This window comes from Anas platyrhynchos, chromosome 28 (genome assembly GCF_047663525.1).
Source record: "Anas platyrhynchos isolate ZD024472 breed Pekin duck chromosome 28, IASCAAS_PekinDuck_T2T, whole genome shotgun sequence".
Taxonomy (NCBI): domain Eukaryota; kingdom Metazoa; phylum Chordata; class Aves; order Anseriformes; family Anatidae; genus Anas; species Anas platyrhynchos.
In genome coordinates, this window is record NC_092614.1 from 1,985,124 (window position 1) to 2,010,522 (window position 25,399).

The following is a 25,399-nucleotide window of genomic DNA, read 5'->3' on the forward strand; positions in this document are numbered from 1 at the left end:
GGAGGGGGAATCCGGGCGCAGGCCCCGCCCCCTCGGTCCAACCCGCCGCGCGCTGATTGGCCGCCGCCTCGTGTCGTCAGCAGAGGGGCGGGGCGTTACCTCCCTCCATCCCCGCTCCTTGTCGAACCTCTCGCGAGACCACGCGGCGCGCGCGCGCCCCGCTCCTCCCCCCCCCTCCCTCCCCTTCCCGGAAATCTCGCGAGGTTTCACCAGGAGCCGGGCTGACAGCGGGGAAAGGAGGAGAGGGAAGGGGAGATCTCGCGAGAATCCCCTCAGAGCCTCGCGAGGTTTGCTAGCACTCTCGCGAGACTTACCGGGCGCGCCCCCCCCCCCCCCCCCTCCCCCCCCATCCCGGAGCCGTTTCGCTTTGGGCCGTGAGCGGGGGGCGGCGGGGCCGGGGCCGTGAGGGGCGGGGGGCCGGGACCGGGGCCGGTGCTACGGGAGGGGGCCGGGGGGGGTTAAGGGAGAGGCGCGGAGGCAGCGAGGGCCCGGACCCCGCCTTCCCGGGGCTCCCCCGCGGCGGTGGCGGCGCTGCCCCTCCGGGCCTGGGCCCTCCTCGGATGAGGCGCTGAGGCCGGGCCCTTCCTCACCCCCCCCCCCTCACCCCCCCCAACCCCAACCCCGCTCTCCCCTCAGGCCCCGGGGCCGTGCATGGTGCGGGGAGGAGAGGCCTTAGCGCGCCTTTAAGCAGCGGGGGGGGCCGGTTTCGGGGCCTGCCCCCCCCCACCCCTCCCTCCCCTCCCTCCCCTTTCCTCCTCCTTGCCCCCCTCTCCCTGCTTGGGGGGGGGGCAGCGCGGCCGGGGGAGGGATGCCCAACCCGGAGAGGCACGGGGGCAAGAAGGACGGTGGGGGTGGGGGTGGGGGTGGGGGGGGCTCGCAGCATGGGGGGAGCGGGGGTAAGGAGAGGCACCGGGCGGCCTCCAGGCACAAGCGGCACAAATCGCGGCACTCCAAGGAAGGGCCGGCGGTGCTGGCGGCTCAGGAGGCCTCGGCGGCCCCGCTGGGAGCCGTGCTGAAGCCATTGGTGGAGTACGACGACATCAGCTCGGACTCGGACACCTTCTCGGACGATGTGGGCCTCAAAGCGGAGCGCAGGGAGAACGAGGAGAGGAGGGCGGAGAGGAGCGAGAGGGCGACCAAGCACCGGCACCACCAGCACAAGAGGGTCCGCGAGCTGCTGAAGAGCAAGCAGGCGGAGAAGGAGAGGAAGCTGGAGAAGAGCCTGGAGGCTTCCAGCAGGGCCGGGGCGACCAAGGACAGGGTTTCGGGGTCCTCCAAGAGGCTCCTGGAAAGCGAGGAGCACCCCAAGGCGCCGTCGTCCAAGAGCAGCACCAAGGAGTCCCGCTCGGGCAAGGCGCACAAGGAGAAATCCAGGAAGGATCGGGAGCTGAAGTCGAGCCACAAGGAGCGCAGCAAGAGCCACCGCAAGCGGGAGGCTCCCAAGAGCTACAAAACCATCGACAGCCCCAAGCGGAAATCCAGGAGCCCCCATAGGAAATGGTCGGACAGCCCCAAGCTGGACGATAGCCCCTCGGGAGCCTCTTACATCCAGGAGTACGACCTCAGCCCGCCCCGCTCGCACACGTCCAGCACCTACGAGCCCTATCGCAAGAGCCCCGGCGGCTCGTCGCGCCGGCCTTCCCTCAGCCCCCCCTACAAGGAGCCGGTGGCTTACCAGTCCAACGCCCGCTCGCCCAGCCCCTACAGCCGCCGGCAGAGGTCCGTCAGCCCCTACAACAGGAGGCGCTCCTCCAGCTACGAGCGAGGCAGCGGCTCCTACAGCGGCCGCTCGCCCAGCCCCTACGGCCGCCGGCGCTCCAGCAGCCCCTTCGCCGCCAAGCGCTCCGTCAGCCGAAGCCCCATCGCCAGGTGGGTGCTCTCCGCGGGGTGGCTGTGGGGCCACGGGGCTGGCGATGCCTTTTTGGGGTCATGTTAGCGCCCTGCGGGGTGGTAGTGGGTCAGGGACCCGCGTGGGAGGGCTGTGGGGAGGCTCTTTGGGGTGCTCTGTAGGGTGGGGTTTGGGGAAACCCACCCCGGGTGGCACCCAGCAGTGTCCATGGTGGCTTGGAGGAGTTTGGGGGTTGAATTCTGTCCCCAGGGGTTGAATTCTGTCCCCTGGTGGCCCCCTGCACGTGGCCTCGTGGGCAGCTTTGTGCTCCTCTGATCCCCAGGCGCTCCCCGCTGGACGCGCTCACCTCGTCCACCTGCCTCTGGGTCCCTCCCCCTGTTTGCTGCTGTGAAATCGGATCGGGCTCCTCAGGAGGCGGCTTTGTTTCGAGCAGGGTTTGCCCTTTCGGAACAGACCCATGCGTGTGTTTCCTTCCCCTGAATTAGAGGACTCTTCAAACTCCATCTTTCCAACCCAAACTTTTTCTCAGTGCTGGAATCAGGGCGTTCTGGGAGCAAGAGTAGGAACCGGGTGATTTTTGGTTAAACTGTAATTGTCTTTTTTCTTCAGACAGTTTGCAGAAGGAAACTGTTCCTGGGAGGCAGCTCTAACTCCGTTTTATTCCAGGTGTTCGTTTCTCTTCCCGTTAGGCACACAGACACACGGCCTGATGTTTTTTTTTCTAGCTGTGGCTGGTGTTCAGGGAGTTCTCGGTGTCACCACGGGTGCTGCGTGGCGATTAAGATGGGACCTGGAATGGGAGAGATTCAAAAACCCTCTGCCCAACATCCCCTCCTCAAACAGGAGCCGGGGCTGCCTCCAGCACAGGTCCCAAGGGGTTTTGGGGAGCATTTTGAGTTCAGGCTTTCCCCCCGGAGCTCTTCTTTTTGCCTCAGGAGCGCAATGTTTTGTGGTGGGGGTGAGCTCTGGGCTCTGTCCGCTGTTAGAGGCATTTTGTCTCTAGCACCCAGAGTTGTTTGGTGAAATCCGCCTGCTCTGCTCTGGTTTTGTGTCAGGAAATTTTGTTTCTGGGTCAGGAAATTTGGCTCTGCTTCAGCGGGCTGGGTTCGGTGCTGCCTCACTGCGTGCACCCCGCAGGTACCGAGGGGCGGCTGCTGCCCCTCTCCTCCCTCCCCTCGGTGCTTTTTGCCCTGCTGGCTCTGCCCGTGGAGGTTGTGCTGTGGCATCTGTTAAATGTCCGTGTTCAGCCCCAGGTGGGGAAAAAAAAACACGTGGGAAGCGCAGGGGTGTGTGGAAGGGGTTCTCCCCTGCGTGGTCCGTGTCCCAGGTGAGCCTGGAGCCTGCTTGCTCGCTCTTCTTGTAGCTGGCAAGCTGAATCTGTGCTGAGGAACCACAGCTCCTCTTCTGATCTCACCTGGGAGCCACCTCGGGGCCCCTGGTGCTGCTCCCCGGGCTGACAAAGTTGTGGGAAGCTTCTTACGGGTGTCTGTGGCTCCGTGGCGAAGCGCTACAGCCCTAACCAAAGCTGTTTGCACTCAGCCTGTGCCGAATTTGTTGCATCTCTGCCTTCAGGCGGTGCCCAGCAGCTCTGCTCTGGGTGGGTAACTCGGTGCCACCCGTGCACAACCAAAGAAAGTTGGGCTGTGCCCTCAGAAACCACTCCTGACGGGAATCCTAGCGAAGGGACGGAGGGAATCGGTGCGTTTCCCTTCCTTCGGGCAAACCCTGCGCTGTAACTCACCTTGGTTTCGCTTCGTTGAGCCCTCGGGGTCGGGTTGAAGCCCTCGGGGTCGGCTCCAGCAGCCGAGGGGCAGGAGCAGTGCTCGGAGCTCCTCGGGTGGCACACGCACGCCGTGAGCACCCAGCCATGACTGGAGCCCTCCGGGGAGGTAGCGCGGGCCTTTCTGGGGCACTGCTTTATTTCTGCTGCCTGGAAATAGCATTATTATTTTTTTTAGTGTTTAATTTCCACATCCAAAATGGAAGTTAGGAAGGTAGGAAACCGAAGCGAGGCACCGTGCAGGCTGGAGAAAGTAAGGGTTGAGCTTCAAGCAGCAGCACAGAGCAGCTTGCTCTCGGTTTGGGACAAACGGGGACGGTTTGGTGGGTCGGGAGGGTTTGGGGTGTCGGGATGGGATGCGGCTTCACGCCTTGCAGCCACTGTCGTCCTCGCAGCTAGAACCAGAGGAAGGAATTGCAGCTGGGTCGGCTTGCTGAAGGTGGGGTGTGCTCTCAAGTCGGCGCAGCACGTGTGGTGGGCAGGGATCTGCGTGGCTTGGGATTTTGGGGAATTCAGGAGTCGGCGGCAGCTTCTGTCTGTCCGTCCGTTGAGCAGGCAGGGCGTGGGGCGTGCAGTTGAGCTCCCAGGTGCTGGTTTGCTCCTTGCTCTGCTGTTAGAGCTCGTGGTAAAGCACGGAGCAGCCCCTCGCCTTCACATGGTGCTGGGTCTGCAGGCTTCCAGCACGCCCTTCTCACTTGGAGAGCAATTAACGCTCTTCTAATTGGGATTTTCTAAATGGTTCCTCGGCGCTGACAGCTTCGTGCTAACTCAGGCCCGGTTAGTGCCTTGTATTTCTGGTTCCCAGCATCAGGGAGGCACCGAGGTTGTTTTTATCCCCGTTTATCTGCACAAAGATCTGCTTGTAGGACCGAATCTCCCCCTGCCCAGCCCTGGGGATGGTTCCGGAGGGCAGGAAGCATCTTTCAAAACCAAAATCACCTCGTGCACCTTCTGTGCCCCTGTAACCCTTCTGGACCACGCAGCAGCGGTGCAAGAAGTGTTGGGGAAGCGTCATTGTGCTGCAGCAAGCCCGGCTGGGGCTGCTGCTGGAGCAAGGGGCAGGATTTGTTGTACAATTTTGGGACTGGTGCCCCTGGTAGGGCTGGGAAAGCCGAGGAGCTTCTGGACACCGTGCCTCTTTCCAGATCTAACAGAGCCAGGAATGCCAAACTGGAAAATGTGCCTAGAACCTGTAACACAGAGCTGAGGAGAAAAGGGGTGAGTGCTGCCGACCCCAGCAGGGCTTGTGGTTGTGGTCAGCTACATCCTCCAGGGCTCCTCAGGAACGTTTTAGTGGTGAGGGCACCAAGGAGCAGGGCTCAGGTGCAAGCTTTTGTTAAGTTTCCAAATTTTTGTTATCTCAGGATAATGCCAATTCTGTAGCTCTTCGGGTTTTCATCTTTAATTGTGTGGCTGCAGGTGAGCCAGCGTCTGCTGTACCAAAACCTGTCTGTGACAGGGTGCTTTGAGGAGTTGCAGCTACTCCAGAGCTGCCTGCTGTCACCACCCAGGGGGTCAGGGCGGCTCAGGGGGGGTTTCCCTTCTGCACATACACAAATTTAACAAATTCAGAGCCCATTTATTGGAGACGAAGACCGAGACCCTCTGAACAGCCCTCAAACAGAATTAAAACTCTCGGTTTTTCTTCTCCTGATCCCCAGTATGCGAATTGAAGCTCTGATGGTGGCAAAAGAACCAGGGGAAAAACTAGCTTGAAGCGAGATGTGTCCTGAGGTGGCGTTCCCGGGAGGGCACATATTTTATCTGTTGTTTCCTCTGAAGCTGTACGTAATTACTGTGAAACACTCGTGTGCTGCCAGCTGATGGTCTGGACTCGAGTTTCTGTTCAGGACGTGCATCGATCTCAGATCTCACCTTTACCTGGGGGCTCCTGCGGTCTCCCTCCTTCACCCATCTTAGCAGCGTGCTTTGTAGGGGCGCTGCAGGCTGGGTGGCGACCTGAAGCTCGTCCTCATGAACTCGTTTGGGTGTCTTCGGTCTCTCCTGCCAGGTATAACAGCCTGCCTGGAGGAAATAAACGGGAAATAACGGACTCGCGGTGTTCCCAGAGAGCTGAGGCTGTTGGTGAGTAGCTCGGAGGCTCCGAGATGCTTTTTCACCTATCTCCCTCTTCTGTCCGCAGGAAATCCGTGAAGTCCCGAAGCCGAAGCCCCGGCTACTCCAGGCACTCATCTCACAGCAAGAAGCAGAGGTCTGGGTCGCGCAGCCGCCATTCCAGCATCTCGCCCACCAGGCTGCCGCTCAACTCCAGCCTGGGGGCAGAGCTCAGCAGGAAGAAAAAGGAGCGGGCGGCAGCGGCGGCAGCTGCCGCCAAGGTGGATGGAAAGGAGGCAAAGGGCTCGCCGGTTTTCCTGGCTAGGAAGGAGAACAGCTTGGCTGACCTGAAGGAGCCTGGGACGGAACCTAAAAAGGTCGCCAAAACTGTTAAATCTGAAAAATCTTCTTCAGATACGGAGCTAGTGAACTTACCGTGTACAAACGCAGAGCCTAAAGCACCTGCAGAGACAACAAAAGTCAAGGCGGAGGAGAACTCGGAGAGGAAGCATCCTGCTCCAGTCAGAGATTCAAAACAGCCGGGAACAAAAGACTCAAAGCCTGTAGCAGCGGCCGAGGACCTTCGGTCTCCAAAAGAGCCGGACACGGCAGAGAAGGAGATCCCACCCCCGCTCCCTTCCATCAAATCACCTCCTCCCCCTCTGCCGACAACCACACCGCCCCCTCCAACTCCACCCTTGCCACCTTTGCCTCCGTCACCCGCCGTCCCGCCTTTGCCACCATCCCAACAGACTCCCGTTCAGGTCCCTCCTTCGGTCCCAACGTCTTTGCCATCTTCTTCCCACCCAAGGACGTCTACTTTATCCTCTCAGGTGAACTCCCAGTCCTCTGTCCAAGTCGCTACAAAACCACAAGTGTCTGTGACGGCTGCTATCCCGCACCTGAAAACTTCAACGTTGCCTCCGCTTCCGCTCCCCCCTCTTTTAGTTGGGGAAGATGACTTGGATAGGTAAGGTCCCACGGAGCGTCCTCGTTGCGTTTGCCAGCAGGCAGGTTCCTGGTGGCTCTGGGTGGGCTGACAGTCCCCAGCTCACCCTGCAGGGTCTGTTGAAGACCGAGCCGCGTGTAAGGATTCCCTGCTGCTGGGCCATTCCTGCTTCTGGCTCCTCAGCTCTCTGCGGAGCCTCTCGTGGTCCTGTGCAGGTCGTTACGCGCGGTCGCAGTGAGGAGCAGGGGCTTGGCTTCTGTTTTCATGCTGGCTAGCAAAAATTTGCACTTTGTTTATATTTTTCATAGTAATGAAACACAGATCTAGCATTATGCACTCTGGTGTTGCAGCCATTTGCACAGACTTGCTGTGAAGCTGCTTTTAAACTTGATTTCTCTCAAACCTGTGCGTAGTAACAGGAAGGAGCCAACAATTCCAGTGTAGGAGCACGAAGCAGAGCTGTGCCTCTTCCAAATTTCACCGAACACACAGTGCCCACACGCAAAGAAATGCCATGGGTTTGGTGTAACTCTCAGCTACCTGAGCAGTGATGTATTTATTAACCACTGCGGAGGCATGGCTTGTTTGAAAACTGTAAAAGTGCACCTAACTTCAGCTTTTTTGTCTTAAATATATATTTATATTAGTGTCTGAGGGCTAGTCTCCTGAGATCAGCTCTGAAGCTGTAACATTCACAGCTGTAGCATGCAGGAGAGGAGGGGAACCCTCCCAAACACCTGAAGTGGAAGTAGAAAGAAAAGAAAAGGTCGCTCCTGATATTTTCCTGCCTGGCCTGGAGTTCTGCTAACAACTTCAGTGTCTCCGGCCACTGCTGAAGATGTTTTTGGTGTCTCATTTGTTAGTGCTGCATGATTTTAGCAAGGAGGGCGTTACGTGATAGTTAAGATTTGCTCTAATTATCCTGCGTTGTGAGTGAACACAAAAATTCTGATTAATTTCATTGATTTTTCATGGGTTATCCTGGTGCTGGTGTAAATGAGGGCAGTGCTGTCCCTGCTATCAAGGCAGAAGTTAAACTCGTGCCTGTTCACGTTGCCCTTCCTCAGCGGTGTGACGTTGCTCAGCAAATACCCGTTTAATTTAAACACACCTGGGATGAGCAGTAGCTTTTAATAGATTCCAGACTTTTTCAGCTCAAATGCATGCCTCAGCAGGATCCTGCTGCTGTGTTCCCCTGTTTCCAGCCACAAAAAGGGCTCTGCGAACACCGCGTGTTTTATTCTCAGCCTCGAGCTCCTTTTCCCTGCCCAGGAGTGGCTCAGGTTCCTGCCTGCTGTCAGCATGAACTCAGGAGGGTAGACGATGGCAGGGCTGGCCGTTAGCTCAGGGAATGGATTCGGGGACTTTTTGCCAGTAAGAGGATGGGGAAAGTCCCCTTGATCTGCTGAGGCCAGCGGGAGGTGCGTACGGCACCGCCTGCTGCAGAAGTTCGCTCTTCCTCAGCCTCATTCTTAGGAGCAGAAGTTTTTAACTCTTGTTTTCACATGCTTGGAGCAGAAAACACTTCTGCTCTGAGACCCTGCTGAGTAGGCACCCCAGTACAAAGTGCAGCCCCTTCAGCTAGAGACTTTCCAGTCTCTCCAGCCTTTTGGCTGCCCTGCAGTTGGGGTGTGCCATGGGTCCCCTCTCCTTCCTCACCTAGCGGAGCAGCAGGAGGGCAGAGACAAGAACCAGGTGGTACAGACATCACCTCTGGTGTTGCACCAGCTCCTTTAGCTTGCACGGGTTTTTGGGAGCCTCTGGCTGACTTCACAGCACTGATAGTTAAAAACACAGCCCCGACTGATGGCGTTTGTGCTGTCTGGGGGTGGGGAGGACAGGAGGTAGCTTCTGGGAGCCTTTGTCAGGGGCTGGCTTTTGGATTTTGTCACCTTGATGCTTGGGCAGCTCTGAAGTGTCCGTTCAGCCTTCTCAGTGCCGGGTGAGAAGCCCAAATGTCCTGGTGGTAATTAAAGTTCCAGCAGCCACCTCGTAGCACTGAGATGAGCAGCTGTAAGCTAACAGAGAGCCTCACCAAGGGGCTGAGGGTGAGGGAAGGGAGCTGAGGCTGGCCACCAGTGGCTGGAGCCCACAGGCACAGCTGTGCCCTTCCCAGGGAAATCTTTTGAAGAAATTGCTGTTCGTGCCTCTGGAAAGAGGCTGAGATCTTGGCAGGGTCAGAGGGCGTGTAGCAGTAGGTATTTGTACAGCATCAGAAGCAAACAGCTGCCGGTTAGAGGGGGATTAAACGTGCAGTCAGATGAGGAGCTGCCTTCTTGTCCCGGTGAGGGTCTGTAAGGCTGCCACCAGGGCAGCGTGACAGCACACGTGGGGGGGCTGCGAAGGGCTTGGCCTCCTGGCTGCTGCCCTGCAGAACCTCCTCTGGGGGTCCTCCTGCTTTGAGGTCGCCTCCCTGGGGACCGTTCTGCATTGCCAGCTAACGGGGATGGAGCTGCAGCACACATGGCTCTCCTGCTCCAGTTGTTTTTCGGATCTTTCTTGATTTTCCTCCTCCTGGCAGCACCTTTCAATGATTTTCCTCCGGAGACCTGGCTGCTGGGACTCGTGGTGGCTTCTGTAGCAGGGGACGGCTGATTGCTGCCCCGTTCCTTTACAGAACACACCTCAGTGCCAGGACAGTGCCTTGCTTTGCCTCGCTTGTATCTTGACTGTATTTCACGAGAGCTTTTCCTGTTATTGTGTCTGGGAGGAAAATCAGACAAACGACCCGCTCCCAAGCGTTCATCTCAGCGGAGATGTCTGTGCTGATGAGCACTGGACCTGCTGATGCTGACAAACTGCAAACCTCCTGCTGGCCACCCAAAAAAAATGAACCTTGGGAGGTGGTTCCTACCTCTCAGTCTTGTTTTGCCTGGTGAAACAGATTTGTGTGTAGGAGAGTTCTGCCAACTCAGCCCTAGGAGTTCTTCCTGCCGTGTACACACACAAGAGATGTACATGAATGAGCTTCTGATGCCATTGATAATTTAACTACCCAAAAAAAAAAAAGTTAACTTCTGGTTTCTCAGCAGAAGTTAGAGCCGTGTGTCAGTCCTTGCTAAGAAGTTCAGAGACGTGGTTCTGGGTTGGTATTTATAGCGATCCCGGCCAAGTCATGCGTTGAATTTCAGGGCAGTAAATGGACGAGAGAGAGGAAGTGAGGTCGGAAGGCGGTGCTGGCTGATAACCTGAGCAGTTGGGCAGGAACTCCAGAAGCAGCAGTTATTTGTGCACGTTGAGCAAGTGCTGGCTGCGGAGAGCCGCGTGTTTATTAGAAGATGATGCATTCCAACGTAACGCTCGTTTCCTGACTTCTTATCGTTGTGAAATTTAAGGCTGTTTTCCAGTTTTATACGTGGCTATGCTAATTTGGGCACTTGAACTTGGGCTCCTAGCTTTATGCTCTCAAATAGACAGCTTTAGTCCTACGGTAGAATTTTTGTTTGTTTGTTGATTGGCTGTTAAGTCTGATTCCTGTGTTGTATTAACTTTTCGGAGTTTAGTCCAAAAGAGATTCTTCCTCCAAAACCTGTGAAGAAAGATAGAGAGCAGAGACCACGACACTTACTCACGGACCTCCCGCTCCCTCCAGAGCTCCCTGGGGGGGATCCATCTCCTCCCGACTCCCCGGAACCAAAGGCAGCCACACCACCTCAGCAACCCTTCAAGAAGAGACCAAAGTAAGGCTTTTTTTCTTTTTTTTTCAGCTCTTTCTGGTTGTTAGGTTTTGTATTTCTTCAGAGATGTCAGCCTGGGTTTCCAAAGCTTTACGGTAGTGCTGTGGTGCACACTGGAGCTCCTAGAGGAGCTGACTGTGTGCAGGGCACACACGACTCCCCTTGGCAGCAAAATTTATGTAGCTGTCGAGACAGCAAGCTCCCCTGGTAATTTTTGTGCAAGGTGCTAGCTGCACTTCATATAAACACTGGAAATTTGGGTTTTATTTGAAACAAAAGTTCCAAATAATAATTTTGTCTTACTGTAATGTCATTCTTTGATAGTTGTTAGATAAAGATAAGGCTTTGGTTCTTCAAGCTACTCTGTTAAAGCCTGTAATGAGGTCTGTGTAGTAACCTGCGTGCCCCAGGAAGGCGGTAGCAGAGTGGTTCTGCCACCTCAAAGTCTGGGGATTTAAGGTGGTGTGCTAGCCACTTTGCTCGTCATCTCCATGCTGCTTTGTACTCCTTATTTCCTCAAGAGGAGAAAAAGGGGGAAGATCTGATCCTGAGAGTGTTCTGGCTGGGGTGCCTCAGTCTCTGGAGTAGGATTTTCTCCCTGTATGACAGTGCCTGGATCTGGAGAGCTGAGATCACGTAGCATAATCCATTAAACTCTTAAATGTACACTCAGCATATGAGAGCACAGACAAATTCTGCTATTCTTTAGGGTATAGCCCCAAACGGTTGAACGGGGGTGTCTGAGGGGTGAGGTGCACTCAGCTGTCTGACAGTCCTCTTGCCTCTTTCAGAATCTGTTGTCCTCGATATGGGGAAAGGAGGCAGACAGAAAGCGACTGGGGGAAGCGTTGCGTGGACAAGTTTGACATCATCGGGATTATTGGAGAAGGGACGTATGGGCAGGTGTACAAAGCCAAGGACAAGGATACAGGTAAAGATCTTTCCAGGCTCTGCAGTGCTGCTGAGTGCCCAGCTGCCCTCTCTGCTCCTGGAATTGTGTATCCAGTGTGCACAACCGTGGCAGCCATAGATGCCAGCTGAAGCCTTGTCAGGTTTTATTGTAGCAGAGCTCGTGAAAGGGACTGGAGCTGTTTCTGGGGTAATTTGAGTTCACCTGTCTGATTTTCCACTAAAGCAAACTAGGAGGAGCCCCGGTGTCATCTGTCTTGTGTTGGTGTGATAACTTTTGACAGAGCTTTGCTAGCAGAAAATAGTGGGGTGGTAACTAAAGCAGCTCTGCTGTGTCTGAGTGGATGCTGGCCCTGCCTGTAGTGATGCTCAGCGTCCTGCTGCAAGCTCAGAGTTGTTAGCAGGGATCTGTGCAGAGGCTTTAACGCTGCCGTGTTCTGGCAGGTGAATTGGTGGCTCTCAAGAAGGTGCGACTGGACAATGAAAAGGAAGGCTTCCCCATCACAGCCATCCGCGAGATCAAAATTCTTCGGCAGCTGATCCATCGCAGTGTTGTTAACATGAAGGAAATTGTCACGGACAAACAAGATGCACTGGATTTCAAGAAGGACAAAGGTAGTGTTTGCTGCAGGGTGTGGCTGCAATTAGCCGAAGAGGTGTTGCAACGTCGTTTGTTTGTTAGTGTGAAATTAAAATCCTGGTGTTTGTAGATTTTGTTGTTGTTGCATTCCTCCTCAGTGCCCATTTCCAGCAAGTTCAGTGTCCAGATTTGGCCTTACATCAAAGGATAGATCCTGGTTACCGTGCGTTGTTGCAGTGCAGAGGTAGAAGCAGGTTTAAAAGGATGCATTGCATTTTTTCCTGTAGGGTCAGAGAAGCAATTTTTGGGGAAAAAAAGCCTATATGGGGTCACTTAACACTGATTAGTGCTGGTAACTCACCAACAGTGTGGAAAGCTTTCTGTCCTCTGCCACCGTGGAAGAATGGTGCAACAGCATCCCACCTGCTTTGGTTTGTTTGTGGATGTCCTCATCATGAGAAACGGGGACAACAGAAGCACCAGTTCAAGGCGTGCATAGCAGAATACTTTTCATCAAAGTAACTTTAAAAATAAAAAATGGGTGGGTAAACATGGCTGTTTCAGAGGTAACTGATTTGTTCAGAATTCGGACATCCGGATTTCAAATGTTCAGCTTGAAAACACATTAATCATTCCTCTTTATTTTACCAGGTGCCTTTTACCTTGTGTTTGAGTACATGGACCATGACTTAATGGGGCTGCTAGAATCTGGCTTGGTACATTTCTCAGAGGACCATATCAAGTCTTTCATGAAACAGTTAATGGAAGGTCTGGATTACTGTCACAAAAAGAATTTCCTTCATCGAGATATCAAGTGCTCCAACATCTTACTGAACAACAGGTAACCTGGCAGTCGGCACGGTTCTTTGCAAGTTCCTTTCCCTGCATTCTCCCTGGGTTCAGCTGAAAGCACTCAGTCGTTGTCTTCGCTTTGAGGAAGCTTAGGAATAGGAGGTGTTGAACCCCTGTAAGAATACAGCCCTGCATGTTTCCACCAATTGTTAGCTTTTGTGGGAGCTGCAGCTGGCTGGGAACACAGCTCCTTCTGCAAGGGGGAGCAGCCCTAAGAGCCTTCCATGTAACGTGCTGCCAGTAGCAGTCTCTCCACATCAGACCCTCTGCTTGCTGTTTTGCAGCTTCTTGTAGTTAAGTTTCTTTTGTGTCAGCTTAAATTAAATGGATCTCCCTGTGCCCTTGGTCTCCATGGCGTTTTGGCAGAAATACCGTTTATTGGAAGTGCTGGTATGCAGGGAAACCATTGAGGGTTAAGGTCAAAAGCAGCAGCTCTCCCTGAATTCTCTCTTCTCCAGATAGTGTTTGGCAGTAACACAGTCTGTTGCAGAATACATTAGTTATTCATTTGCTGTTAATTATCAAGTTGTTGTCTGGATACCCTTAGAAAACTTTGAACCTGTGAGAATGGTACTGCACATAGCATCTGCGTGTCTGGTTGTCATATAAAAATTTCTGAGACATTGACCTGTTGGGATGGTGAGAGAAACAGGATTGAATTACTACTTTTCATTTCTTTTAAACATGAAATGGGGTCTGAAAAACTAAGACTGATAGAGCCAGAAGTAATTGCTGGAAATACTGCTTGGCTAGGCCTTTCTGCTACCTGGAGAGATTTCCTTCCCTTTTACTGCTTGCAGCACGTGAGCCCAACTCAGTTCAAACCAGTGAATGTTTTTGTCTTTCAGTGGGCAAATCAAACTTGCAGATTTTGGACTCGCCCGACTCTACAGCTCGGAGGAGAGGTGAGGCTGGGGGTAGAGGAGAAGGGAAATGACTTACCTAGGTGGGATGAGTTCCTTTGTTCTTGATACTCGCGTAGTCCCTTCACTTGGAAGCCCTAGCATTGCCTGAAAAATGATTTCCAGCATGGTGTAAGTGGTATAACACAGTTCCAGCTGTCAGGAGAAAATCCTCCTGGCTGGTATTAATAGCCTCCCATTAGACACACCCATGAGGAACTGAAACATCTCTGCCTGCCTTGGACCACATTTTCCTCTGAGCTATTGAGGTCGGTCACTATTCACTTGTGGCAGCGTGCTGCTGCCTCTTGCAGGTCAGGATTTTTCAGTTTTGAGTACCTACAACCCACTGCCTGGTGCATTTAGGCAAGCTTATAAAAGCTGTGATATCTCAGCAGCTCTATTTAACTCAGTCAGGTGCTCTGAAAGTCTGGGCACTTGAAGGCCCACTACTTCTACTTTCATGCCTAACTCTACGCTTTGGAATTAATAATTACCCTTTGCAAGGGTTTTATGGTTCTCGATGTCAATTTATGTTTGTTTCCATTCCAGCCGTCCATACACAAATAAAGTCATTACGTTATGGTATCGACCTCCAGAATTGCTGCTAGGTGAGGAGCGTTACACGCCGGCCATAGATGTGTGGAGCTGTGGGTAAGTGCCTGGCTTGTATCTTCTGTCCTCTTTGGGCTGGGCACATCATGTGAACGGGGAGGTTCTGATGGAAGGTAGCCTCTGACTTGTGCTAATCTCTGAAAATCTGCTCCAGCTAGGCAGAGAGTGCTGTCATAGTATAGGAATACTTCCAAAATTCTGTGCTTTAAGTAAATAGGTGGCTGTCCCCTAACTCATGCTACCTTTGGGCAGTTTAGCCGCAAAGATAAAAACTCTTCCAAGTGATTCGGAACCAAAATCTTGAGGATTTGACGTTTAGAAGTGGGACTGGATTTGCTGAAGTGTGTGCATCCCATTGTGATATACGTGGGTAAACTTTTAGTGGAACTTAGTACGCAACAACAAAGGCATTGTAAAAGGCAGGCCTTCCTAATTACTTCTGGAAACTTTGGCCATGAAGTCCAGTTGCTATTCGGAGTCCTGTGCCAAATGAGTGGGGTCAGCCCCGCGCCAGCAGACAGGTGCCTCTATCAGTCTGCTGCTATATTTGGCACTGATTGTCATTCCTACCAGAAGGCTTCAGGGTAGATGTTAAGGACTGACTGAGCCAGAGCTGCCCCCTCTCCTTTCCCTTCCAGCTGTACAAGTGCCGTGTGCGCGTTCTGTGTCTGTATTCTGTGCTTGGCCGTGACAAACAGCAGGCTCCTGGCAGCTGAGGATATTTGGGCCCGCAGATATCCCCCAAATTGTAGCAGTGAAGTTGGAAGGATAATTGGGCTGAAATGGAGGAAGAAGATGCCTGGCTGTTTTTCTTACTGAGCTGTTGGCACATCCTACTCTCCCTGCAAAGAGTTAGTGTGAAGCCCGTGATGTGTTAACCAGACTAGTGAGTGTTATTTCCCAGCTGTGTGGAATTGGTGACTGTACATGTAGGTTAGTTTGTCAGTCCTCAACTACAAGCCCCGATGCAAATAACTCTCCTTAGGCAAACCTGCTGCTGAACAGAAATGCTGCAGTGTTCAAACGATCGTCCCAAGGGTTTGCTGTCGTGACCTCTTGCTTTTCCTCTTTCCAGCTGTATCCTCGGGGAACTGTTTACAAAGAAGCCTATTTTTCAAGCCAATCTGGAACTGGCTCAGCTTGAATTAATCAGGTAAAGCATTGCACATGCATGCCTATGAGAAGAGGTACTGCAGAAACTGCTCGTGCACATAGTCGCTGTATTATAAGAGCCCTCTCTCTCTAATCTGCTTGCAAAAAAGGATCAGTAAATGACTGTAACTGCAACAGTGAATAGTTAAGCATCTGGGTGTCCATTCCTACTATCGAGTGTCTGGCCACTAACGTATGCACCCTCGGTAAACTTTGCTGTAGTTAGCTGAGTGCAAAAATCATGACCTTAAATTACATCTCACTGAAAATTCATTTTGTTGGATGCTTTATAAACTTGGGTAAGCATTTTTTCTCTTCCTGGTTCCATCTTTTTAACCTGTTGTTTATCTAATCCTTGTCAAAGCGTGCACAGACCTGGGCTGTTGGTGTGCCGAGCTGCTTAGAAAGGAAATGTCGTCACTTGATTCAGTGACACTTCTGCTTCTTGCTGCGTTTCACCTGCTGATTTTACTCTGCTTTTCTGCTTCTCAGCCGCCTCTGTGGGAGCCCCTGTCCAGCGGTGTGGCCAGATGTCATCAAGTTGCCCTACTTCAACACTATGAAACCCAAGAAGCAATACCGAAGGCGGCTGCGTGAGGAGTTCTCCTTGTGAGTTTCCACTCAGGAGAGGATAAGCGTGGGGGTTACAGCCACATGTTACCTTGTGGGACAGATCCATCCCTCGGCTGTAGGGTACCTGGCAGGGTAGAGCACTGCTTCCCATGCTTATCCTGCATCCTCAGGCAGCCATGAGGGCTTCTCCCACCTGTGGAAGGCTGGAAGGGGCTAACTGTCCACTAAACAGCTGATCTGCCACATGCTTTCCAGAGGGACTCCCTGCCTCTGTGCACGTGGGACACTTTGAGCTGGGTCTTGCCTTGTCTGTCCGTATCTGGAAGTCACGCCTGGCAGCGTGGCGTTCTCCCGGTGCTGAGGCTGTGTGACTTCAGAGATGTGCTCTCCGGGGGGAGAGGATAATCGTGTGATAAGCTTGTGGGACTTGTGGCAGGGCTGCGCTTCCTAAATGGGAAAAATGAGGCTAAAAATACTGTGGATCTGTTTCCTGTCACGATGTCCTTGAGCTGTGCATCCCTTAGTAATAAAAATCTGACCGTACAGACTTCTCCTGGGCGTGAGGTGGCTCTCTGGAAGCTGGCAGCTCCCCCAGTTCACAACAACCCCTTAACTCAGCCGTGTTTCCAACTCTGTGCAGCATTCCCTCGTCTGCTCTCGACCTGCTGGACCACATGCTGACGCTAGACCCTGGCAAGCGCTGCACAGCAGAACAGGCCCTGCAGAGTGACTTCCTGAAGGATGTTGACCTGAGCAAAATGGCACCCCCAGAGTAAGTTCCAGCTGGCATCCTCCCCGGTGGTGGGCTCTGCTAACGAGCTTTGGGAAGGAGTCACCGGCTTGGTCTTGGTTTTTCCCTCAGAATCAAGTTAGGATTTCTGGATTCGTTTCTCAGCTCTGCCCCTGGATTTAGAGATGGCTGAGCAGACAGCTCGTGTGGTCTCTTCATTTTTGCCTGAAACTGGGGCTGGTTTTATAAAGCTCAGCGTAATGCTCGTAAGGTGCTCTAAAACTTGGGAGATGTGAGAGCAGCACATAGTAAACCCCTGTCCTCTGTGCCATCGAGGCCAGGCCGTGTTTATACGGCTTGTTAGTTGGCTAGGAGAGTGAACACAGCTCAGCAGTGCTGTTTGCAGCTCTTTTCTCCCACCCCAATTAGGCAGACTATAAAATTCTGCTCTAGCTACTTTGCATGCGAGTACAGCAAGTGGCTTCTGAGGTTCCCCTTCCTTCAGAGTTAGTGAAACGAGCTGCTTTCTTAAAGCCACTGTGCTCACAGAGCTGGGTGTAAGTTTGCTCACGATGGGTGTGTGTGTACTGTAGCAACCCCACTCCATTCAGGAGCAGATTCTCAGTGCAGATTACCTGATTCACAGGAAATTGAGCTGCCTTTCCTGGTTCTAGCACTCAGCCCTTCTGGGTTTAATGGTAGGCCTGCAGTCAGAGGAACATCCCTGCTTCTCTGATGGCACTAATAGTTTTCTGTGGTCTTCAAATGTTTTTTGTTAGTTTTTTTTGGTGCCGTGTTTCTTACCTGCCGAGTCTTGTTCTCTTCCAGCCTTCCCCACTGGCAGGACTGCCACGAGCTGTGGAGCAAGAAGCGACGGCGGCAGCGGCAGAGCGGGATTGCAGTGGAGGAGCCACCATTATCAAAAGTTTCTCGGAAAGAAACTACCTCTGTTACAAGCACAGACACTGTCAAAAACAACAGCAGTCCTGTGCACTCACAGCCTGCCCAGCTCAAAACAGAGCCTGGCGTTGGAGATGCAGTAGGTCAGTGCCTCGTCTGGCCTGTGAAGGGCTCCTCTTGATACCTTGCCTTCCCTCTGTCTGCGGTTTCCCCTGGATCTGGGCTGCTTGAGTCTCTTCAAGCCAACCTCATTCTTTTACCTCCATTTCTACACAAGGGGCATTCCAGAATCTTCCTGTTTGGTTTTTTTTGTTTGTTTTTTTTGTTTGCTCGTTGGCTACAGAGCATTCTGGCTGGTCTTCAGAAGTCAGAGTTACATTATCAGCTCCTAAGCCCGCTTTCACAAAGAATAATGTGAGGAATCCTGGAGTCACCCTGGCCAGCAGAGTAACAGATACCAGGCTGGCAGGAGCAGCCATCTAACGAGCGTGCAAATGAGCTGGAGTCTGATCCTGCTGATCAAATTAGATAAAGCTTAGGCATGGGAGATAACAGACTAGGGGTTGGCGGGCAAAAATGTCTATTATTGAGCGTTATTCCTTAGAGGAAAGATCCTCTGGTCTTAAAGACTCCCAGGATTGGGACTTGTGCACTGTGACCAAAACGCCTTCAACCTTCTGGTGTCCCAAAAATAGTTGGAGGGGTTGGAGGGGAGGGATGTTGATTCCAGGAATGTGGAGATGCACAGAGCTGCCCAGACCATTCCGATTGTTCTCTAGAAGCCTGAGGAAAACCCATATGCGGGCTGAAGATTCCTTTGTGTCAAATGTTGAACAGACAAGTAGCGAGGACGACAGCTCTTGCTCGAGGGAACACAACCCATGTGTTCGCTGAAACATGGCAGATGGACCAAAGGTGCTGCTTGGATTAACAGAGAGGAGCGAGTGGCAGGGCATGGGTTGTGCACCAGGAAGGGAAGCTGAATTTGTAAGGGAAGATTAATTTTAAGCTTCTAAAACCAACCCAGCACACCGTGCTTGCCAAGGAGCTTGGCTTGCAGGGTCGGTGTGAAAGGGACACCCGTGTCACTCAGAGGGCTCTGGTCCTGCGTGGTGCAGAGGGAGGTGATGCCATTTAGAGGAGGCATTTCAGACAAACTCACAGCTCAGGACGGAGCCCTCTGATCCCAGGCCAGCTTTTCGTGAGGAATCGCTTTCAGCTTGACCTCATTTATTTGGCTGCATCAGCGGAACACGCCCTTCTTCCAGCCCAAACAGCAGCTTAGCCCTGGCCCAGGAAACCTGCTTTCGAGTGCAGGAGGGAGTGCTCCTGGGCCACGGAGTGCTGCAAGGGCCTCGGGAGGAGCTGACTGCCCTCATTTGCTACCCTAATCACCACTGAAACGGGCTCAGGTCTCAATCCCACATCTTGGCATCCCACATCGTGGCTTGCTGCCACGACCAGAGGTGTAGGTGCTGTGATTTTGGGATGACCTGGGTTAGTTTACGGCGGGGTCAGATTTGGCTGAGCTGATGTTAACAAGCAGCCACGTGTGGTTCTGTGAGGTTTGGGCGCTGACAAAGCCTCCCTCTTCCTAACAGAGCAGAGCTGCAGCCGTGGGTGAGTGCAGTGTGTGAGCAGTGCCACGGGGTGCTGCTGCAGCGCTGCACCGAGCCCAGCGCAGGCTGCAGGGGGCTCGTTGATGGGGAAACCTGAGCAAACAATCTCACCAGCTCCAGGAGGAGGATTCCACGCCTTCCCCGGCCCATGGAGAAGGTGTCGGCTGGTGCAGCGCCACGATTACTGAGTGGTGAGATTTCCCCTGACCTTTCTGTGATGCTTCTCGTGTTTCCTGCAGGCCTCGGAGACATCACCCAGCAGCTGAATCAGAGCGAGCTCGCTGTTCTGCTGAACTTGCTGCAGAGCCAGACTGATCTGAGCGTCCCCCAGATGGCCCAGCTGTTAAACGTACACTCGAACCCAGAGATGCAGCAGCAGCTGGAGGCTCTCAACCAGTCCATCAACGCTCTGACGGAAGCCACCACGCAGCAGCAGGAGTCTCAGGCGGCGGCGGCGGCAGCAGCAGCAGAGGAAGCCATAGAAGAGCCACCCACGGAGGCCCAGCCACTGGAGGAGCAGGTGACTCCAGAAGCAGCCGGTGCTCAGGGAGAAATGCAGAACGTGCTGGCCGTTCTGCTCAGCCAGCTGATGAAGAGCCAGGAGCCTGTCATAACCCTGGAGGAGAGCAAAGGGGAGAAAAGCAGCGAGCAGCGGGGGCCAAGGAAAACCCCGACAGTGCATCCGGAGGAAAGCACAGGTAAATACTCACGACCGTAGCCTGTGCATCTTGGGAGGCCGTTCACTTGTTTGAACAATTAGGCACTCGTATGGAAGGCTCTGTAGTTTAACTGCCCGGGAGGAACCGAGATGTTTGGAGGATTGTGTCAGTGGGAGGCTCGTGAAGCAGGGCAGGGGGTGAGGATGGGAGGAGCTGGGGGCTAGGATGTGGTGGGCAAGCAGCAGATTTCCAAAGACAGACACTGACCCACTCCCTGCGGTAAGCACTGGGCTGCTCAGGAGGTTTTTACCAACTGCAAAGAGCCAAAACACACCTACTGGTCTGCTTCAGGTCTCCAAAAACACGAAACCCCATAATACCCCACTGTGAGTGGGTCAGTGAAGATGAAAGGCTTTGCTTTTTCCCTAAAAAAAAACAAAAACAAAATGAAAGGGGAAGCTTGTGGCAGGTCAGTTCTTCCTCTGATACTCCTAGCAGCTGCTAGTCTGCACCCTGTCATTAGTTGCTGTTATTCCACACTGGGTTTACACACTCAGGTAGTTTTTTTGCACGGGGCGTTGGATCTGCAGCCGTGCAGATTTCCCTGTCTTACTTAGCCCAGCTATTTTTGCACCGTCCCCATCCTGCTTTCCTGCCCACTCGAGAAACAAAACCCAAAAAATCAAAAAAAAAAAAAAAGCGCAGAGAGGATTGTAAATATAGCATGAGAACTGAAATATTGGAGAGTGCTGAAACGGGAGGCTGGTAGCCATTCTGCACACGCTGTGCATCCAGCTTCAGCCTGCCTGGTCCGTACGTCCTGGTCTGACTCGGACGAGCACTGAAATTCAGCAGCTTCTGAGGTTGAGCCGCACGGCTGGTCCTTGTAGAGCGAGTAAGAGGCATGTTTAAAGACCTACTGTATCAGTGATCTCTTGGATTTCCTTCTCAGAGGTGAGTGTAAATGTCTCCATGTCTTTTTTTTTTTTTTTTCTGTTGATTTTTTGAATTATTAGCAACATCCTGTGACGACCTCACCAAATTCTAGAAGCGCCTCCTGAGTATGTCTCAGACTCTCCAGGGAGCCTCTTTTGGCCCGATACACAACTCCTCTGCAATGTAGCTGAACGTGCTGTGTTCTCGTGCCTTCAACACACCCGCCCACCACAAGCCAGTTGTGATCGTGCTTTTTTCTTTTCTTTTTTTTTTTTTTTTTTGCCCTAGTACTGGAAGTTAATTAGGTTATTGTAGAGCAGATTCAATTAAATAACGCTGTTCTCTGTTTATAATTATTTTAAATGCTATGCTGTCCCCAAATCAGCTTGGCTTTAAAATTACCTGAAGATTGTTTTTTCTGGATTTCAATACAATCTAGTTTTAAAGTGGACTGACGGATACGGGTGGAGGGGTGGTCCTGGAAGACTACTGGTTTTCACAATAAAGTTTGACCTTTTTAATAACCACTTTTGCACATGATTTGAGGATCTGATTCAAGCAAGGCGTTCGTGGCCTCTTGTGTCATCGCCAGTAAGAGCTTTTAATCACCACCTAGCCCATCCTGGTGCTGAGTGAGACGCAGGCAGTGCAGGGCTCAGGACTGGAGCGTCCTGCGGGCGGCTGCCTTGGCAGGACAGGGCTCGAGCTCTGTTCTGGGCTCCTCGCACCGCCTCACCCGGCTGCTTTGTTCTCCTGCAGGCTCAGGGAGGCGAAGCAGCAGGAGCAGGGACGGCGGGGGCATGCTAGGAGGGTGCTTTTGTTCTTAGCAGGAGGAATCCTTTGGCTATAGGAGTGCTTGTTGCTTCGGGTCTGAGCCGGGAGGGGGGGAAAGGGGAAAAGGGGACGGGCTTGCACGTGTGGCAGGGCAGTTTGTGCTGTGCAGATGGTTGGGGGCTGAGATTGTTTGGGGCTGTAGGCTGGAGAAGTTCTTAAAAGGGTCGGGGAGCAGGAGAAGCCAGGAAGCCCCTGGTAAGGAGCCCTGGAGGCAGAGAGGGGACACGGCCGGGGACACAGCTTGGGGGCAGCTGTCCCCTTCCCATCAGTGTGGGTGCAGTCAGGAGCTGGTGCTGGGACTAGGCCATGGGATGGGGTCGGGGCTGGCTTTGGGGCTGTTTTTTGGGGCTGGGTTTTGTTCTAAACCCTTCACCAGCTCAGTGGCACGCGTGTGTGCCACCGGTGTCCCTGTGGGCAGGAGGCTCTGCTTCCGAGGAGCGCGGGCTGTCCGTGGCTCACATCTGTCTCCCTCCCTGCCTCAGCCTTTGATGGAGGAGCAGGAATTCCCTCTGCGGGTGCCCAGGTGTTAGGGCAGCTGCTGCTGACTGGGTGGGAGCGCGGGGGAGCCCTTAAGGGAGGTGTGTGCTGGGCTTGCAGCGAGATCCAGCCCCTAAAATCCTCCGCCTCCCTTCCAGCGCATCCTGGAGAGCAGGCTGGCGTGCTGTAGGGCTCTTTGCTTTCTTTTTATTTTTTTGGTTGTTTCTTTTGGTAGAAATGTATTTATATCTGCTCGCGTGCTTTTTTAAGACGGTGTTTAAAAGGAGTAACCCTTCCACAGCATGTCCTCCTCGCATTCTCCCACCAGAGAAGAGACCCCCCGAGCCCCCCGGACCACCGCCGCCACCGCTGCCGCCTCTCTCCGAAGGAGACCTCTCCAACACGGCGCCGGAGCTGAACCCAGCCGTGACGGCTGCTCTGCTGCAGCTTTTTTCCCAGCAAGAGGCAGAGTCGCAGAGCCACGCGGCGCACGAGCACCAGGCCTCCAGGTCGGCGGACTACGGCAGGTCCCACTCGTCCAGGACTTACAGCGCCGAGGGCTCCGAGGGGGGATTCGGGGCCGAGGAGCTGAACTCGGGCCAGACGCTGCTGGAACCTTCTGCCCAGCCTCTGGGGAAAAGCAGGACCTTTTTGGGCTCCGTGAGCCACCTCGGGGAGACGAGCAGTTACCAGGGCATGGGCTCTGTCCAGTTCCCAGGGGACCAGGACCTCCGCTTCGCACGAGTCCCCGTAGCCATACACTCGGTCGGGCAACCCTTTGCCAAAACCGAGGGGAGCAACAACGCCGCCGCCACCACCACCACCACCACGCTGCTGCACCCGGAGGCCAAAATCCAAAATTACGGCGAGCTGGGCGCGGGGACGGCCGCCGCCAGCGGGGCAGGAACCGGACACGCATGGGGTGCCCCCAGCCAGGTCGCGCCCTACGGCAAGGCTTACCGCGGGCCCGGCCGGGTGCCTCCGCGCGGGGGACGGGGCCGAGGGGTTCCCTACTGATCCTCGTCCTCTCGCCCTCACCTCTCCCTGCCTCGCCTCGTGGCCATGAGTGAGATTTGGGCCAAGAGCCAGGGCTGGGCTGCGCTCCCCGTTGCGTTCCTTGCTGCGACGTCCCCTGCTCCTGGCTTTGGGGGCGTGCTGGGAAAACCTCTCGTGCTTGGGTAGTGACAAAAAAAAAAAAATATACCACCACGGTGAGGTTTCTGCCCTGAGCCAGCAGAGGAGGGGGGGGAGCTAGTGAAAAAAGAGGAGGAATGGGACAAACCAGCCGCGGCGGAGGAATGGAATAAAGGAATTTGGCAAGCTGGGCTGCGGCGCTTCTCGGAGGGAGAAGCCAGGGGGGCAGGTAGGGGCAGAGGGAGAGCCTGCTTCCCAAAGCGATGTTTTCAATCCCCTTTAAAAAAAAACAAAAGGAATAAATAAATGGAAATATATCACTGCAGGGACACTGGGCTCAGTTGTCTTGGCTGTGGACAGCCCGGACGGGGCACTGGCTTCTACTCAGACCTCCCCACCCCGCTTCCTTCCCACCCAGCCCCTTCCTCGCTCGATTCCACGTTGAGGTTCCGACCCTGGTGGCTCTGGGGCACTTCTCTTCTGACAGTAGCCTTAGAAAATTGGCTTTCGGGAGGGGTCTCTTTGAGTTTTGTACCTCTCCTGCCCTAAAGTTGCAGTGGGAAGCGTTTTTTTTTGTTTTTTTTTGTTTTTTTTTAGATGCTCGAGAGCCGAAGCGAACACCTCACACAGAAATATGGATTCTTTGTCAGTCAGGACTTCCAAACCGCTGAGAGAATTAAAGTTTGAAAACAAAACCAACGCCAAATGTGGTGGGGAGGCTCCAGGAGGCTGCCTTGTGGGGCGGGCAGCGGCTCGGGGCCGCAGAAACCTTTTTGTTGGGGAAGTGTTCCCGGGAGCCCCCTCCTCCCACAGGGCGCTGCGGTGCCCGTTTCCATGAGACTTTGGCAAAAGAGACGAATAAACCAGAGGTACATATTTATAAGGTTTTTTTTTCCAAGTAGGCCTTTCCTATGGAAAACAGAGTTGTTGAGTTCACAGGCATTGCGGCAGCCTTTGGCTTTATTTCTTTTTTTCCCCCCGATGCGCCCGGCCGGGAAGGGCGAGCGGCTCCTGCTGCGCATCCCCGGCGTGGGTCTGGGGTTTGGGGCAGCTTTTTGATTTTTTTTTTAATTGCCAGTTTATGCCTGACGTGCTGGGGGGGGAGGGGGGGTGGAAGAGAAGTTGTGTAAGATGCAGAGCGCGCTAAATAAAGCAGTCACCTCTCCAGAGTTGTTTTTTTTTTTTTTAATTTATTTTTTTTTTCTCTCCACCGTGCAGCTGCCAGCGCTGGTGCGTGGTGGAGCTTTTGTTGTTGTTGTTCTGCCTTTTCCTCCCGAGCCCATCCAATTTGGAAGGAAAAGTCGTGTTCCAGGGCTGAATCCTCTTAGGAAGCGGATGCCTATTTATTATCTTTCCAAATTTGGCTTCTCCCCAGAAAAGCCCGATGAGGACGGAGCCTTCCTTAACCCAGCAGAGCAGGAGCAGCCTCCCCAGGACCTGGCACGGCCCCGTGAGCTTTTGGGGTCGAGCTTGGGGTTGTTCCCCGTGGGGTGATGCCGGGGCTGGGGGGCACCGCGAGGCACCAGCCGCAGCTCCGGGGCCACTCGGGTTTGCAGCAGGGACCCCAGGTGGGCTCCTGGCCCTCTGCGCCCCGAGCAGGGGACAGAAATCCCGGACTTCTGTCCCTTGTTCGGGTCCGTGGCTCTCGCCGCTCCCTGGCAGAGCTGGGGGCTCCTCCACCAGTGGCTCTTCCAAACTGGTCCCACCACCAAGCTCCCGGTCCCTGCGAGGACAGAGCAAAGGCTGCGGGTGCCAGGGCCAAGGATTTGGTCCCAAATTTCACCCCATGGTGCAGGAGAGCTGGGGGGGTGCTCGCCCTCCTGCAGCCTCAGCATCCCCTTTTTCTTTTTTTCTCTTTTTTTTTTGAAGTGGCTCTGTACAAAGAAGACAAAAGGATTTACCGAGGGGGGGAAAACATGCGTTGACAGGATTTAGGAAGCGATGCAGCTTGCAGACAAGCTGTTGGAGGAGCCCACCCCGCCTCTCCTCCCGAATTTGATGGCGTTGGGGTCGGTGCCCGGCGGGGAAGCGGCTGGCTGGGCTCTCTCTGTACCTCTCCCGAGTTCCGTTTCGAGCCCTGAGCGCGCCTTTTTTTGGTTGTACCTTTGTCTCTGTACAGATATTTTGTAATATATTAAAAAAAAAAAAATAAATTTCTTTTCAGTTTATAAAAATGGAAAGTGGAGATTGGAAAATTAAATATTTCCTGTTACTGTA

The 25,399-nt window shown here is 53.8% G+C and overlaps 1 protein-coding gene and 1 long non-coding RNA gene across 4 annotated transcripts; one reads left to right on the plus strand and one right to left on the minus strand.

The window, feature by feature from the left end:
• The first annotated feature begins 339 nt into the window (after positions 1 to 339).
• CDK12 (cyclin dependent kinase 12) lies at positions 340 to 25,399 on the plus strand. Of its 3 annotated transcripts, none has more exons than XM_072028796.1 (14): positions 340 to 1,869; positions 5,773 to 6,654; positions 10,137 to 10,313; positions 11,102 to 11,241; positions 11,664 to 11,834; positions 12,451 to 12,640; positions 13,500 to 13,556; positions 14,106 to 14,207; positions 15,244 to 15,321; positions 15,813 to 15,929; positions 16,534 to 16,665; positions 17,452 to 17,666; positions 19,382 to 19,840; positions 22,350 to 25,399. In XM_072028796.1, the coding sequence occupies exons 1-14, from the start codon at positions 809 to 811 to the stop codon at positions 23,063 to 23,065; spliced, it is 4,497 nt and encodes a 1,498-aa protein (XP_071884897.1). In that variant the 5' UTR covers positions 340 to 808; the 3' UTR covers positions 23,066 to 25,399. The 3 variants fall into 3 exon arrangements, with proteins under 3 accessions (XP_071884897.1, XP_038024753.2, XP_071884898.1); XM_038168825.2 differs by having other exon boundaries at positions 22,377 to 25,399; XM_072028797.1 differs by lacking the exon at positions 22,350 to 25,399 and adding an exon at positions 20,818 to 21,264 and having other exon boundaries at positions 342 to 1,869.
• Positions 11,665 to 13,725, minus strand: LOC139999664 (uncharacterized). Its single transcript, XR_011805152.1, has 2 exons — positions 13,594 to 13,725; positions 11,665 to 13,279 (listed from the first exon to the last, which is right to left on the minus strand). It is a non-coding gene; the product is annotated as an uncharacterized lncRNA (long non-coding RNA).

What these genes read in the sequence shown, in the direction of transcription:
- CDK12 (XM_072028796.1), top strand. Translation starts at nt 809, where the DNA reads ATGCCCAACCCGGAGAGGCACGGGGGCAAGAAGGACGGTGGGGGTGGG. An exon ending in AGCCAAGGACAAGGATACAG is followed by an intron (nt 11,242 to 11,663) that starts GTAAAGATCTTT and finishes GTGTTCTGGCAG; the next exon opens with GTGAATTGGTGGCTCTCAAG. An exon ending in GGATTTCAAGAAGGACAAAG is followed by an intron (nt 11,835 to 12,450) that starts GTAGTGTTTGCT and finishes TTATTTTACCAG; the next exon opens with GTGCCTTTTACCTTGTGTTT.